General features: G+C 39.9%; 3 protein-coding genes and 1 long non-coding RNA gene across 6 annotated transcripts in view; 3 read left to right on the plus strand and 1 right to left on the minus strand.

Moving 5' to 3' along the window:
- The window catches only part of lama5 (laminin, alpha 5), a 115,233-nt gene extending 111,409 nt beyond the window's left edge, over nucleotides 1–3,824 (plus strand). For both annotated transcript variants that reach the window (XM_088081685.1, XM_088081684.1), the window contains exons 78-80: nucleotides 297–390; nucleotides 1,007–1,126; nucleotides 1,456–3,824. In XM_088081685.1, the coding sequence (XP_087937811.1) occupies nucleotides 297–390; nucleotides 1,007–1,126; nucleotides 1,456–1,604 (363 nt within the window). In that variant the 3' untranslated portion in view covers nucleotides 1,605–3,824. The remainder of the gene's footprint in view (nucleotides 1–296; nucleotides 391–1,006; nucleotides 1,127–1,455) is intronic.
- Nucleotides 3,825–3,877: 53 nt separating this feature from the next.
- adrm1 (ADRM1 26S proteasome ubiquitin receptor) lies at nucleotides 3,878–11,965 on the minus strand. 2 transcript variants are annotated; one of them, XM_042490966.2, is made up of 10 exons: nucleotides 11,821–11,965; nucleotides 10,435–10,668; nucleotides 9,402–9,518; nucleotides 8,194–8,404; nucleotides 7,159–7,237; nucleotides 6,926–7,062; nucleotides 5,910–6,041; nucleotides 5,613–5,770; nucleotides 5,178–5,280; nucleotides 3,878–4,279 (listed from the first exon to the last, which is right to left on the minus strand). In XM_042490966.2, the coding sequence occupies exons 2-10, from the start codon at nucleotides 10,642–10,644 to the stop codon at nucleotides 4,191–4,193; spliced, it is 1,236 nt and encodes a 411-aa protein (XP_042346900.1). In that variant the 5' UTR covers nucleotides 10,645–10,668; nucleotides 11,821–11,965; the 3' UTR covers nucleotides 3,878–4,190. The 2 variants fall into 2 exon arrangements, with proteins under 2 accessions (XP_042346900.1, XP_042346898.1); XM_042490964.2 differs by having other exon boundaries at nucleotides 7,159–7,240.
- Nucleotides 4,164–4,610, plus strand: LOC148188638 (uncharacterized). Its single transcript, XR_015777374.1, has 2 exons — nucleotides 4,164–4,352; nucleotides 4,383–4,610. It is a non-coding gene; the product is annotated as an uncharacterized LOC148188638 (long non-coding RNA).
- Nucleotides 11,966–12,016: 51 nt separating the features above from the next.
- dnajc5ab (DnaJ (Hsp40) homolog, subfamily C, member 5ab) overlaps nucleotides 12,017–16,411 on the plus strand; it is a 28,253-nt gene continuing 23,858 nt past the window's right edge. Inside the window, exon 1 of the mRNA XM_088081688.1 lies at nucleotides 12,017–12,193. The gene's annotated coding sequence lies outside the window, so the exon portion shown is untranslated. The remainder of the gene's footprint in view (nucleotides 12,194–16,411) is intronic.

Genomic DNA, 16,411 nt, shown 5'->3' on the forward strand with positions numbered 1-16,411 from the left:
ATTAAACTTTTTTGAGGTTTCAGTTCACATTTAAATATTAGTGAAAGGCGTGTGAATGTGATGGTCATCCAGGTTTCAAAGGGTTAACACCTGGATCGACATTTGTTTTATGAAACCTGACGGTGTGTGTGCGTGTGCGTGCGTGTACGTGTGCGTGTACGTGTGTGTGTGTGTGCGTGCGTGCGTGTACGTGTGTGTGTGTGTGTGTGCGTGTACGTGTGTGTGTGTGTGTGTGTGTGTGTGCGTGCGTGCGTGTACGTGTGTGTGTGTGTGTGTGCGTGTGTGTGTGTGTGTAGGTGACTGCGTCACTGAACAGCGGTAAAGGTGAATTCTCCACCTCCTTCACTCCTGAGGAGCCTCTGTGTAACGGTCGCTGGCACACGGTCACAGGTGAGTTCACACTGACAGATTATTCGTCACTGTGTCGTTAAATTAGAAATTGCACACCTTTTTTATAATTCTCTTTTTTTTGTTTATTATGACTACTAAAGAACGAACAAATTCACAAACAAATAAACATGAAGACCTGAATGAAAAAGAATGAAAGAATGAAAGAATAAATTAAAGATAAATATAAGTAGATAAGTAAAAAAATAAAGATTTTCTTTAAACTAAGATATAGGATCATGATATAAACGACTGGGGGTCAGCGTTTACACTGCCATGTGTCTTTTAAACCCTTTTTACACAGATAATATCGTGCTTTAGGGTCACGACAGAGTCCCTTCTTTATGCCTTCAAATTTTCACTCAAAACCAAATAACGGTGGCATCATGCTGCTCCTGTGGGTGATTTTAGACAGCATGCCGGCATTGTGGAGTCAAAAACAGGCATGACGTTTGACGCAACAGTGTCTGCCTCTAATGTGAAATAAATCATAAATCATATGCAGTGACAGTGCTTTCTAAATAACAATGGCATTAACTTAACCTATAATAATTTGTTGTTGTTGTTGTTGTCGTGTTGTAACGAGCACGGTGAGATAATGATGTTTGTGCGTCTGCAGTGGTGAAGAAGAACAACGTCCTGCAGCTCCACGTCGATGCAGCCAGCGAGCACAGCGTCGGCCCCAGACAGAGCCGCTCCGCAGGGGCCAAAGAGACCGTTTACCTCGGAGGGGTTCCCCGTGAGTACTCTGTCTTCTTCTGCTGCAACGCTAAAATCACGTCCCATGTGTTTGTTTCTAATGTTGAATAATAAACAGGGATATTTATATTAGATAGTCTTTTTTCTCCTTTTTTTAAACTATTTTTCAGGTCTTTTTCTTCACCAGCTTTTACTTTTTTCTTGCAATTTGTGGAATATTTCCTAACAAGTTGGTCATTGCCTTTTTTCTCCGTGTTTTTGAAAATATCAAACAAATTTGCTCACATTTTAAAAGATTATAAATTAAATTGGAGCTGTCTAAATTCCCCCTGCGTTCGGTCACACGTTGTTCTTGTCTCTGCCCTCCAGATGGCGTCACAGTTCCCGGTTTACCTGCCGGCCTGCCCGCCTTCCACGGCTGCATCCGCCACGCCGCCATCAACCGCAGACCTGCCATGTTGTCCAAACCCCTCGCCGTGCACGGAGCTGTGGGCACGCAGGGCTGCCCACACATGTAAACCCAACACACACACACACACACACACACACACACACACACACACACACACACACACACACACACACACAGTCTTATCCTCACATTCCCCGACTACAAATTACTGGTGGTGGGTGTCATGTTACTGTAGCTAATTTAAAATATATATAATAATATTTATTTTCTATTTTCAGAAAAAAAAAATGTATATTTTATATTTTACACATTATCGTTGCAATATTACTGGTTTATTTTTGTGCTACAGGGTGCTATAACAAGAGTCTGCACATAGAGATGCACTGATACGAGATATCAAATATCAATCAAATCAGTTTTTTAATGTGTAGTATATTGTAAATAAGGCCGACACGGCTTGATTTTTCTCGCTTTTGCAAACACAGATTTTGTGAATCTGCATTATATTTCCAGTAAATGACGTATACGGCCGTTTATCGTGCATCTCTAGCAGAGAGTGTTAAGATTACCTACTGAGTCGGTACACTGTGAACACTGTAATGTAAGAGCAACGTCCTCAGGCAGCGCAGACGGGCAACGTTTCCTGTAACTGGGACTGAGACTCGACTTTTGGGAATCTCGCAGTTAATTAAGTCTCAGCGGTGCAGAGATGAATTTATTTAAATTTAATTATCAGCAGAAAATCAGAGAAAAGGGAGATAAGAGCAGGTTTGTCAGAAACTGTTCCACTTCTGTTTTAACTTGATGCTTTTGGAAAATGGCTTCAATTTTCTTTCCGTCCTCTATTTTTATGTATTTATACGGAAGCCAAAAACCACCCGGTGCAATATTTTTAAAAATCTTATCTCAAAATAGTTAATTCATTATTTGAAGATGAGCTTTGTTATATTGACACTAATATTACTTTTGTTCATCAGAGATTAACGTTCGCATCATTGAACCAGACTCTCATTTTCAGTGTCAAGAAAACAAGAAATTGAGATTTGCTGTTTTGAGAAAATAAAAATAATTAACTAGTGATCTTGTTAAAAATATTTGCGGGCTCTGCTGTTCTCGGCCTCCTCATAAATTAAAGCCTTAATTGTCTTTTATCCTCTACAGTAAGATTTTGTATGGAAGCTGAAAACAGTCGTCTTCGCAAAATAAAAATAAAAAATGATGCCGTTATTTTGAGATTGAGGTTTTAATTTCGTAACCTCAAGGAAATGAGCTGCGTTATTGCATCTGTTTATTTATTTTTTTATTTTTATCAGTCATCCAAATGGATGTGAAAAAAGTTGTTTGCTTCTGTTCAGTGATCAAATGAATCGGTCATGGCCGTTCAGTTTTTAACTCCCCAGAAAAAAAACACATCTCACGTAAACTGTTTTCAGTGATAAATGGTTTTATTGCAAAATCTGCCATCTGTTTTCTCTATAATCTACATAAATTAACCTGTTAACACAAAAAAATGAGCTTTGTTGTCTCCAGAAATAACGGCGTTAAAAACAAAAATTGCAACTACGTACGTTTTTGGCCTCCGTATTTAGGCAGAAGTCCTGAGAGGGTTACTTTTGAAATGTAATAAATTACATATTAATATTATTTTGACTATTAAAAATGTATTATGAGACTATTTTGATTACATCAGAGTAATGTAACTTATTACATTTGATTACTTTTTAATTACTTAACTTACAAATGTTTTAAACGGGGAAATTAGGCAGAAAAATGTCCAGAAGTTAAGCTGTGTAATTTTCTTTTTACCGAAAAGAAAACATTTCGATGTAACCTCTTTTGTAATCACCAACATGTTGATGAGTTACTCTAATTTAGTTACATGTTTTTTCTCAGTAATTGTACTTTTATACAATTACATTTTTTACAATTACAAGTTTTTTCTTTGGACGAAGTGCTTGAGACTGTATTTGCTCTGCAGACCTGTTTTATCAACCTTTCTGATAAAGCTGCGTTCAGGAGTTACTGTAACCACCAGATTCAAATTTAGGATTTTTCTGAGAGCTGTAATTTTGTGTAATTAAACTGATTTAAAGGCTATGAAGCGAGAAATCGAGTCCAGGTTTCCGGCAGCGTTTCCCATCTCTATTCCGTCATAAATGTAAACATGTACCAAACGTGAGTGTGAAGCTTGTATGTAATATAACCACTTTTTTTAAAAAAATAAAACATAATCTCACCGAAAGAATAAGCTGTTCCTCCCCCTCACTCCCTGCCCCACCATGTGTTGTAAATGTATTTTTAAATAAAGTTTTTTTTGTGATACAAACTGTACTCTTGAGTGTTTGTTTCCCGTCTGCAAAAGAAAAATCTTGAGGTAAGTTTTTTTTATTTGCAAATATGATTTTTATTATCAAGAGTGAATCACGAAAAAAGTCTGAACTGTGACAACAGAAAGAAACTTAACTTCCTCACAAAACTGTCCTTTCAGAATAAAATGTTCACTACAACAAACCCGAGCTGCTGAAGTCGCTCACAGTTAAATCTGCTCTAACGTTCATGTGTCCACAGCTCCGCTGACCCTGAGTGACGAGCTGAGCGCCGCCTTTGGTTTCGGAGTAAGACGACAGGAAAGAGAGACGGGAGAAGAAGAAGAGCTGGAAGAGGAATCACAGATTTTACGGAGGTCCGAGCTTTAATCCAGACTCATGTCCTCGTCGTCGTCTTTCTTGTCTTTGGAGTCTCCTTTGTTGCCCTGCATGGCTTTGGCAAACGCCTCCACATCTGACGGCGACACAAAATACAGAAATATTCGAAATCAATAGCAGAGGACAAAGATGGACAAAGATGGACAAAGGTGGGCAAAGGTGGGCAAAGGTGGACAAAGATGGACAAAGGTGGACAGGTAAAGAAAATAATGTTTTGTCTCACGCGTAGGGACCGTGTTTGATGTGAATTCTTTAAAAATAATGTTTAATAATGTAGAAACATCATCATGCAGAAACATTCAGGGGTCACATGGAAACGTGTTTTTAGAAAGGCGAAGAAAATTTGATTTTTTGCTCTAAAAATATCCAAACTTTGATCAAAATGTGAATATCCGAAATGCATGAAGGACAAAATGGGACGCTACAGAATCATAAAAATACCTAAAACAATTCAGTTAACCCTTTGAAACCTGAATTGGCTTTATAGCTTTCAAAAAAATGGGAGGGTTATTGGCAACAAAAGAAAAAAAATGACCAAAAACTTGAAATTAGTACAAAAAAATTATCCCAAAAATAGTATTTAAAAAAAAAAACAACCTAAAAATTAGTTTAAAAAATTGCCTCAAATTAATTTTTTTAAAAAAGTAAAAAAAAAAACGAAACTGAAATGACTTGGAAAAAGTGTCTGAAATAATATAACTTTGTAAGATAATAAATTTTAAATGTAATTTTATCAAATATGATTAGAAATGTAGTTTTTCTCCGGCTTTTTTCCCTGGAAAACCTTTTTAAAAGTAACTTTCTAAATCTACTAATTTCTTGCAAATAGTGAAACATGAATCACTAAGTTGTTCGCTGCCTTTTTCTCGTGTTCGTGATTATACGATTATACTCACGTCCCAGTTTGCTCACGGTTGAAAGGTTTAAATATTGTAAATTGTATTTTCGTCTGTTTTCCACGGCGTGCGTCTCACCTCCTCGGTTGGCGGCGTCCACGGCTTCTGCCGGCAGACCAAACTGGCTCATGAGGGGGCCGAGCTGCCCGGAGGCCAAGGCACTGCTGAACATACTCATCGACTGCAGGAGCAGAATCACAGACACCGACATTCGTTTAACATCATCCGACATCACGCTGCAGCTGGTAAACACACGCAGACTAATTAAATTAACGACAGTCACTGTTACCGGATTCATCTGTGTTCTTCCTTCGCTTAATTAGACGAAGGTACACGGTCTTCATTAGTGTAATAAAAATACGCGTTTCAGACATTTCTATAATCTGCTGAGTAAAATGTTTTTCCGCGGAGGATTAACATGTTAGAAACTGTTTCTCTACTTTATTTAAATCTTTCCTGCTCACGTGGGTCTAAAAAGACTTTTTGTTCGGAGTCATTCGATGTTTTGGTCACCTGTTGGAACTGCGGCGAGTTGATGGTGTTCTGGATCTCCTCGGCGCTCTGCGGTAAACTCTCTCCGCTGGGCAGGAAGGGCAGCAGCCTCTGCTGCACCTCGGCGTTGGTCAGGATGGGAGCCATCATCTCCGGGGTGCAGACGCTCGCAAGATCCACTGCGGGACGAACGAACGAGTCGCGTGAGTCATATTCACTTAAATACTGGTGAATTTATTTATTCTCTCTACTTTGATTTTCCCCTCAGTGACCACAACAGTCGTAACCAGACGTCGTGTTCAATCATCCGTCGCTCACCCGCTGCTCCCTGCGCAGCCGCCGCCGGGACGTTCATGGTGGCGAGGATGCTCTGAAGGTCGCTGAGCTGGATGGGCTGGTGGGAGGAGGGACTTCCGACCGAGGCGGGCGCCAGCGGGGTCTGAGCCGAGGCTGGAAACGAGACAAACGAGGACGTGTTGAGCGCAGGATGTCTACAGGTAACACACACTTAGATTTTCTGACTTTTAAGAATCTTTTTTGTATATTTTGAACCAAATTTAAGGCTGATTTTTGGAAAATTTATCTTTTTCTCATCCAAGAACTGAAGGACAGTAAAAGATAAATATGTGGTCTGCTGTAGAGTTCGGTTTTATGTAAGAAGACGATTATCAGCGTGAGTTACGTTCATCGACAATCTGCCAAAAGGGAGAGTTAACTGTACGTTTAACCGAGGCTCAGGTTTAAGGATTTATAGCATCAGAAATGTGGACTTGAGCTTGATTGACTTTATTTTAACTAAAGAAATTAAAAGATTAAATTATATAATACTTAAATTGAAATTGCGATTTTTTTAACCCTTTAAACCTGGATCAACAACTGTTTTTTATTGTGCTGCGTTCAGGTGCCTTTTACATTTAAACCTGTGAAATGTGAGCAAACTGGTTTATTTTCTTCAAAAAAATAAGAAATAAATAAATCAGCGGATCGGTGTGAAATGTCCCGCAAATTGCGAAAAAACGAGTAAAAGGTGACAAGAATATGACGTGAAAATTAGCTAAAAATAATGAGAGTCATTAAATATTTATTACATAACAAGGCGAAAAAGTAAAGAAAACTAGAATTATATATTAGAAATTGGAAGAAATAAAATAAAATTTCAGAAACTTTTCTCGTAACTTGACCATCTTCTTGCTCACTTTTGAAAGCGTTCGTGTCAGTTTGCTCGGGTTTTAAAGGGTTAAGGACCTGCAGACGTGTTAAAAATGTCGCCCGACACTCGTTTTCTGCTCGTTAACAGTGTGATTCTGAGCTGGCGGAGGACGGTGTTCCTGTACCTGGTGTGGAGGGAGCGACGCTGGTCGGGGAGGCGGCTGCGGCGGCGGGCGTCACGGGGGTGGTGGGGGCCTGAGAGGAGCTCACTCTGGGCGCTCCGCCTGATGAAGGAGTGGCGGCCGCCGACTGACTGCGAGAGCTGAGAGGGGGAAGACGACCGAGAGGACGGCGTAAATTCAGAGGTAATTTCTTGTATTTTTACCTGCATCACGTCCACATCCGTGCTCCGTCTTACCTGGACGACGAGCTGCTGGTCGCTGGTCCTCCGCTGCCCAGCAAGTTAGCAAGTCCTGGTCCTGCTAGAGCTCCCAGACCTCCTTAGACAAACAAAACCAGATCAAAAAGGACCCAAATTGATGTCTTATCCTTTCGAAAAGAATACAGCAGCTGGAAGCTTTGCAACACTTCAGGCTGATTTTAAGAAATGTGTAAGATGTGAGTGCACGGTAAAACATCTGTTAACCCTTTGAAACCTGGATCATGGTCGCTTTTCTTGTGCAGAGTTCAAGTTTTAAAGTTTTAAAGTTTTTGATCCAAAAAAGTGGGAAGAAGCATTCAGTAACTTGACAAGAAATGTCCTGCATTTTGTAAGATATCAGTTATTTAAAAAGGGATTTTTTAAAAAACTAACGAAAATGTTAAACCTAAACTACATCTATAATTATCACAATTATACATTTGAAAATATTTTACAGAATACAGAATAATTTTTTAATCCTTTTTTTCTAGGTTATTTCCTTGTTTTTTTTCTTTTTTAATTTCCCATTTCTGTGTGTTTGTTTGTTGGCTAGTTAAAAGTTAATTTTTGTACTTTTTACTAATTGCTTGCTCATTTGTGGTTCATTTCTTCTGAAGTTGCTCATTGCCCTTTTCTGTGTTTTTCAAAGTAATCAAGACCATTTGCCCTGGTTTCAAAGGGTTAACATTGAAATTGAAGTAGAAGTACTTTTTCTCAAAATAACTAAACTTGTACTTTTTAAAGCATCAAGTCTTTGTTCACATTTCAGATTAGAAATATTTGGTATCATACTTCTGATGGTATTTTATGAATATTGAGTATGAGTATTTTATGGTATTTTGGAGGTTTTACAGCAGAGTTACGGAGAATCTCAGCAGCAGTTTGGCTTCAAGTTTTCATCTCACACGTCACCACATTTCTTCAGATTTTAACGTTCTGATGATTATTTTCTGCCCTTTTCTCAACAGATTCACGAGTTTCTGCGTCGGTGCATCTTCAGATGAAAACGTGCCCCAAAAAAATCCAGCTCACCCAGTCCTCCCAGTCCCGTCGGTCCAATCAGCTGCATCAGCTGGTTGTGGCTCATGTTTCCCAGCAGGTTCTGCAGGCCTCCCTCTCCTCCGAGCGCAGAGAGCTCGTGGCCGCTGCCGCCGCCGCTCCCTCCCGCTCCGGGAATGGGAGGGTTGTTCAGGTACTCGTTGACCTTACGGCAGTACTCGTCATCCTTGTCGCTCTTTGGCTCCTGGTGGATATTAGGCGAGCAAGAATTCCTTGAAATCAGAGCCGAATTCTCCAAAACCCAAATTAACAACACAAAGAATTCAACTTTAAATATCAGCTAATTGTGCTTTTATTAAGTATCGGAAGTCGCCTAATTGTCGAACATCACACTGCTGAAAACGAGTAGACAAAATGTATCCAGAAAGTATATTTACTGGCACAAATGAGTCCACAGGATGATACCGTTTGCATTTATTATTTCTCATGTCTGTATCTATGGTTAAATGTTATGTTAGTGTTGCTGTGCATCTCTCCCCTCATTCTGTCATCTGCTGTCATTTTATTCTTAGAGACATCTATTACTCGTCTGTCTCTCCTGGAAAAAGGATCCTTCCTCGGTCACTTTTCTCGTAGGTTTCTACTGTTTTTTCTCCTTTAAAGTGTTTTTTGGGGAGTTTTTAGTCGTTATCAGACGGGTCGTCTGCTGTAAAGCCCTCTGAGGTAAACACTGATTTCTGATCGTGGGCTTTACAGATAAAACTGAATTGTACATTTGAGTTAAAAAGTCCCTCCAGACTGAGGCAGCTAAAAAGAGCAAAGCGCCGGTGAGAGTAAACACCGGACGTGTTTCCTGCTGACAAACAGCGATGAAGGCGGCACACACCCTTCATCATGACCGTAATCATCCCTCTTCCTCTCCGTCCATCACTCTTATTGCCTCCCACTTCATTTTCCGCTCAGTTTCCCTCTTTTGAATATCCATCTGCCTGCACACAGGCGCCGTGCACACAGACGCCGTGCACACACGCCGTGCACACAGACGCCGTGCACACACGCCGTGCACACAGACGCCGTGCACACAGACGCCGTGCACACACGCCGTGCACACACGCCGTGCACACAGACGCCGTGCACACACGCCGTGCACACAGGCGCCGTGCACACAGACGCCGTGCACACACGACGACTCTCCATTTCTCCTCTCTGTGGGAAGAAGAGGAGGAGCGTCTTCCTCTCACCTGCATCCAGAAGAAGAGCCTCTTAGATCCGGCTTTGAACTTCAGCACAAAGACGCGTCCGGTGGTGCACTGGCTCACTTTTTTGAATTCACAGTCATCAGGAAAGATGATCAGGTCCTGGAACAGGAAGACGCAGCGTGAGACATTTACAGTGGTGGGATGTAACTAAGTATATTTACTCAAGTATCGTACTTACGACAGATTTCATGTACTTGTACTCTAGAGTATTTTTGCTTCATGCCATACCATACTTTTACCCCATAATATTTCAGAGGGAAAAAATGTACTTTTTACTTCACTACATTTATCTGAACGCTTTAGTTACTTTACAGTTTTTTTTTCAATCAAACATAACTTGAGTTAATGAAATATGACATTTTGTAAATTACCAGTTTATATAAGTACAGCTGCAACTGTTAGTTGATTAATGGGTCAGTTGACAAAAAATAAATAAATAACCAACTGTTTTGATAAAGTTTTTTCCATTTTTAAAATAACGTTGAGGTTTTGGGGGTTGTTTTTCTATTTTTTCTCTCTTCTTTTACTTGTAACAGAGTATTTTCACAGAGTGGTATTAGTATTTTTACTTGAGTAAAGGACCTGCATACTTCTTCCACCACTGTTTATGAGAGAGAGGCGAAACACGGAGGTTGTTCTGCCACAACAAATCATCATCAACCAGTTACCAAAAGGGAAAAGCAAAGCAGCAGCGTCACGGCAGCTCTGAAATAAAGACACAGTCACCTTGCTTTTTCTGTGGACGGCCGGCTGAGTTATGACTCAGTGCGTCAGCACTGCTTGTATGAAAAATGCTTGTATGTACAAATACAAATAAATAGAAAAGGGGAAAAGGACAAACTGAGGTGAGACTTTTTTTCATTGGAGGAAACAATCCCCTGGTTTTTTCTTTCTTGTGGACAGTACAGCCGGTCCTCAGATGGAAATGTCTGTTGTTTACTGCCAGCACCACTAAGTGCAAGTTCTACTTCTGTTGGCTTATTTAGGGATGTTATTGATTTAAGGGTTGACTCACATCATCAACGTTCCCAGATGTCCTGTCCTTCCAGCAGAAGTGAATCAGGGAGTCGTCAGACTGCTGGATGTACACCATGCCCTTGCGTTTGTCTGGTGTCACTACGTTTCCCTTCAAGGTCATTTTCCCGGCACGAAACTCCACTAGGTATTTACTGGAGCTTCCCCGAGAGCCGCTCACCAAGCTTGGAAAGAGAGCGCCTGAAGACATCTTTAAGTCTCTTTGTAAACAAGCCTGGATCCGGACGAGAAAAAGGGGGGCAGGTTTGCAAGACCACACAAGTTTACATAACACACATTTTTCTGTGACATGATTGTTGAAGACGTGTAACAAAACTTAAGAGACGAGGAGAAATAAGTTGGAATATTGTGGGACCATTTCTATTTTTATTGTGACCACCAAAGAGTCCTAAATTATTTGTGCTGCGTTTATAAATGACTTTAATATGTGCAGGCAGCAGAGGAACTTAATTTACAGTTAAACTCGGTTTGCAAATTTTAAAGACTGTTCTTAATCGACTATTGGTCAAATCAACGATCAGTTACTTGATTAATCATTATATGCTTATTTAAACTATAGGAAAAAAGGTTTTCCTCTATCAAAGCTAACAATCATATTGCATATACTTTGACAGCGTTGCATAGCCTATCGATGGATCAATCAAACCGCACGTTCGATTAAACTTTAGCGATTGATTAATCGATCAGGTGTTTTTCATTCCTAAGCTGAACCCATGAAAACAACCAACAAATACGAGAGAAATTCCTTGTAGATATAATTAAACTCCCAGCTTATTCTGACCACTGTAGTTATAACGCTGGTACTACAAGATACTACAAGAAGGTTATTTTTTACTTGAAAAGGAGAAAATCATTCAACCCAGTTGTTCTGATTGCTATTAAATATATTTACAATTAACTTGACTTGAATAAATAGCAGTAACTTCTACTAAAACTTCACTCTGTCGCAGGCAAAACTGAACTTTAAGAAAATATTGACACATAGACGTTTGCATTAGCTAACGTCACTGCACTGTCGGTCGTTTTTATTTTAAAATCTAAAAACTATTAAGCATAAAATAACATTTTAGACTTTACATGCGGCCGTGAAAACATTGTTGCCTTCTGATCTAGAGGTTTTAGGAGTGCTTAGCGGGTTTTTTAATTGTCTTAAACACTTTTTAAAGCAAAGCTAACAAAAGTTAGCCGCTTAGCCGTGCTGGTTGTCCATGCTAACGTTAGCCCGTGACTTTGCTAAACCGACGAGCCGCGAAGGCCAAACTCAGCGCATCCCACGAGCAAAAGTTACTCAAAATACAAAAACAACAAAAAACTTCATACACGAGCAGTCTTGTCTTAAGTTTACAAACAAATCGCGTTGAAATACCTGAAGTTATGTCCGCTGAAACAACTTTTTCTTCTTCTTAGCGTCGCTCGTTAGCAACCACCGAGCTCACTTCCTGTTGTGTCGTAAGCGCGCTCCCGTTTGTCACCGCGCACGAGCGCCCCCCCCTCGTAAGAAGAGGGCGGGTGCTGAGCGCGTGGGAGGGTTTCCGCGCAACCGCTCCACTCCGCTCGGACTGACCCATGGGATTGACAGCTCGCTCCCTCCCGGTGTAGCCGTTAGCTCGGTGGTTGTACTGCCGGCTGTTTGAATGGTTTAGCGGCGGAAAGCGAAGCAGAACTGGGATGCGAGTATTATAAGAAGACGGGTCACTCTCCAGCTGAAAGTAGACGGACGGACGCCGCGCTGAAACGAGGTAGGACACGAGCTCAGTTCGGGCTAACGTTACTCAGCTTTGCTGCCCTTGGATTAGTTAGCGAGCTAAGTGCTAGCTGGCTTATTCAAACCAGTGCGGGCTAACCGGGCTAACCAACATGGATGCTGTGTGTGTGAGAGATGCAGCGTCTGGAGATTATCCGCTTTAACCACGGTTTGATTCCCGAGCCGACCGGTATTTTCTAGTTCGGTTGCCAGTCACGAACCGGCAGCCCCGTCGTTACAGAGGGGAGGCGTTGGATCCAGATCCCGGGGCGTCATGTAGATGAATGTGAATTTTTCATGTGAAACTCTTTGAGTTTAAAGACATCACCGGATAAATCCGGATTTGTAGTCTCTCAGTGGGCCAATGTGTTTTTGATCTCGCCTGGAAATGTGTGAGAGGCAGGTGCAACTTCTGTTGCGAGTTGATTAACCCTTTGAAACCTGGGAAAACTGATTTCTTTCAATAAAAAAAAAAACTTGGGAAGACGGCAAAGGGCAACAAAAGAAGAAATGGTCCAAAAAATTGCCATAAATAAATAAAAAGTGCTAGAAAATTGGTTAAAAAATGAAAAAAATCAAATCAAATTTGTCTGTCAGTGGACCAGTGTCATTTTGATCTCGCCTCGAAATGTCTAAGACAGGTGAGACTTCTCCTGCAAATTAACCCTTTGAAACCTGAGCAAATTGACCTGATTTCTTTACAAAAAAAAACATGGGAACGAAAGAAGAAATGATCCAAAAATTGGCAATAAATAAATAAGAAACAAGAAAATTAGTTAAGACAAGAAGAAAAACAAAGTTACAAACAAAAATCAAAGAAATAACCCAAAAAGGGGCTTAGAAGTGTAATAATTTGTCTGTCAGGAGGCTAATGTGTTTTTGATTTCGCCTGGAAATATTTGAGAGGCAGATGAGACTTCTCCTGCAAGCTGATTAACCCTTTGAAACCTGAGCAAATTGTCTTGATGTCTTTCAGAAAACATGGGAAGAAGGCAATGGGCAACAAAAGAAGAAATAAGCCGCAAAATAGCAAAAAATTAAAAACAAGAGTATAAGAAAATTAAAAACATGGGACAAAGGCAGCAGGCAGCGAAAGAAGAACTGACCCAGATATCAGCAGTAAATAAAAAGTACAAGAAAATTAACAACCTGGAAATGGTGCTGTAAAAATTATAATAATTTTGTAATAATGGTTGTAGTTTCTCAGTGGGCCAATGTGTTTTTGATGAACTTCTCCTGCAAGTTGATTAACCCTTGAAACCTGAGCAGATTTGCTTGATTTAAAAAAACGGGAAGAAGGCAGTGGGCAGCAAAAGAGGAAATGACCCAAAACCCAGCAAGTGTTGGTGTCTCAATGCAGCACGAGATAAGTGATGTTGCTCCAGGTTTCAAAGGGGTTAATAATAGCATGACTCCAGAAGAGCCCGGCTATATAGCTAAACTATTCCCATTGTTTAGCTCTTAATGGGGCAGTTCCTATTACTGGTTTGCTTACGAGTGAATCTGAAATAGCTGGAGCAGAGTTCCTGTCTTTTTCTGTCCTCGTGATGTGTATGTGGAGTGGCAGCTGGTGTCACACACCGGCTGACTGCGTCGTCGTGTGACAGGGCATGCATGTTTATGGTAGAAGATGTTATAGACATTTCATTAAAACTTTACCGGCAGTTTTGGCTCTGATAAAGCACTTTGGACCTATCATTAACTGCAGTTGTAATCTTTCTAGTCAGATTGCAGGCAGCAGCCCAGTCCTCCTCTGAGATGCCATTCCTGTGATTCTGAGCACAGACCTTTAAAAAACTTTTGCATAATAAGCTCCACCCTTATTCATTTTTTTTTCATCATTAGTGATAGAAATATTATGCATTTGTCTCCATTCTGAATTTTAAGATGCTTTGTTGTATTGGTTGCAAATTATATTGGGACAATCCATTGTAGTAATGTTGCTACTGGTTTTGTCTGATAATAACTTTTGAAAAACGGTATAGTTTTGGCCCGGTGTTACTTACTTCCAGACCAGTATGTGACTGATTTTTTTTAGTATGAGAAAACAGCTGAATAACTGTAGTAAACATGAACAATAAGAGAGAGCAAGAAAGTGCAGAAATTAGTTATTGAAATTAAGGCTGCACAATTAATCAAAATATTAATATAATATTGCAATATCCAAATTGCAGGAGCTACATTTTTTTGGTAAAGGTAAAGTATATCTCAACATACTATTATAAATGAAGCATTGTTGTGCTACAGAAACGCCTATAATATCAAAGACGTAAGGGACTGTGCTTGTTGGGTTCAGACCCCAGCAAAAATTACATCATCATTGTCGTTTTCAGTGAAAATTAAATGCAAAAATTACTGTCCTCGCATAATTGCAATTTATATCGAACATGCGGTATTTGTCAAAATAATCGCAATATCACTTTCTTTTTTTGCAGCCCTCATTGGAACTGTTTTAAACATTCAGTTTTGAAATGTATCATATCAATATTTTTGACAACACTCCTCTGTAGTCTTGCACAGATCGATTGCACATATTTTTGAAAAAGTTTCTACTACTGAAAATAACACTTTTAACTGAAAGATCTATCCTCTGATCAGATGGCATCAGCTGCATAAGTAATGAAAGCACTGATACTTGGGGTATGCTTGGAAAATCACACTTAAAATAAAATGTTTGTGTTTGTATTTGGATTAAGACACTTTCAAACATACTTTATATTGATATCATGAGAAAAAGTTAATATCTTAAGTGTTTGGCCTTTACTCAAATGCCACAGTACACAATCTCATAATGTCTATTCCTGTCCAGATACTGTACAAGCCTTTTTTAGGGGATGGCATTATCAGGGACAGTGAATCTCCAGCTACACAGGCGACAGTATTTTAACAGCTGTTTCAGCCTCGGGCTACTCTGAACTCAAAGGCGTGACTGGTCAAAATGCACGATGTTTTAATTCATTAAGTGCTTAACTGGTGCGTTCATTGCATCAATTTCAAAGAGTGGCTCTTTCCAGAAAGTTATCTCTTGATCATTTCATATCTGAGTCAGTTTTATTTTCAGTGCATGTCCAGGAAGCCTTTTACCAAATTCAGTATTTTGTCTGAGTCAGCTGGTGAGTGTCAGCGTTGACGTGATAGTGGATGATGTCATCACTATGAGCTGTGGTACGAGCGGTCATGAGTGACTCATATAAAAGCCAGTCACATCAAATCAGGTTACACCTAGATAACGGACCAGTAGTAGGTCAGAGAGGGAGCTTATCGCTGCTCCCACACGCTGCAGCTACACTGGAAACTAAATGTGGTTCACTTCACTTGTAATTCATTATAAGAACTAGAGCTGGAACCAACATTAAATTTGTTATCTATAAAATGTCATAAAATAGTGAAAAATGTCATCACTCTTCACCCCAGCCTGTGGCAACATCTTCAAATGCCTTGTTTTTTGCAATATTTAATTTGCAATGACATAAAATAGAGAGAAGCAGCACATCCAAAGTTACAATACCATTACCAATACCAGTACCCTTAAATCCAGACCCACACCAACAGAGTATTTAATTCGATTTTATCTACATTATTCTTTTATAGCTGCTGCAGTAGCGGGCCAATACCACGTTGCATCAAACTGAAGAGCACTTGTGGAGATGTGCTGCGAGCACGAGCATACAAATAGTCTTTTTCCAGGTCTGCGTACAAAAAGGGTTGAATGCGGGTATCATTTAATTGGAGAAATATCTATACTACTTGGTATTTTGTTATTTTGGTCGCTACCTCAAAGATATAAAGTACCGATAACCTAAAAATGACACCCAAATGGTGTATATGTTTTCTGATCGATAATGACCAAATCCTACAAAACATAATTTCTGTTCTGACTTTTATTGGGATTTTTAAAAAATGTTTATCATGGATAAGGCATTTGACAGTTTTTTGCTCCTGTTCTCCCTCTGAGTAGATTAGCTGTGGTTCAGTGTGACAGTTTCCTGTCAGAGTGTCTCTGCTCTGACCCTTGAAAACCTAAAATTATCCCCCAGCTGGGATTCCTACTTTGGCTCACTGGTATTTGGTATTGATATTTGTATCCCCTCATAGAGGGCTGGCAGGGTTCGTATTCAGTCTCTGACATTAGATTCAAAACAGTTGTAGACGACTGCAGGAGCCTTAAAGGACCAAATGACTTATGATTGATTGGTTCTTATTTAACAACCTA

The sequence above is a fragment of the Plectropomus leopardus genome, chromosome 9 (genome assembly GCF_026936395.1).
Source record: "Plectropomus leopardus strain MGB_pleo_1.0 chromosome 9, ASM2693639v1, whole genome shotgun sequence".
Taxonomy (NCBI): domain Eukaryota; kingdom Metazoa; phylum Chordata; class Actinopteri; order Perciformes; family Serranidae; genus Plectropomus; species Plectropomus leopardus.

Coding starts and splice junctions, on each gene's coding strand:
- adrm1 (XM_042490964.2), bottom strand. CDS start 10,644: ATGTCTTCAGGCGCTCTCTTTCCAAGCTTGGTGAGCGGCTCTCGGGGA. Junction 7,241..8,193: donor GACGGGACTGGGAGGACTGG/GTGAGCTGGATT, acceptor TGTTTGTCTAAG/GAGGTCTGGGAGCTCTAGCA. Junction 6,042..6,925: donor CGTCGCTCCCTCCACACCAG/GTACAGGAACAC, acceptor TCTCGTTTCCAG/CCTCGGCTCAGACCCCGCTG.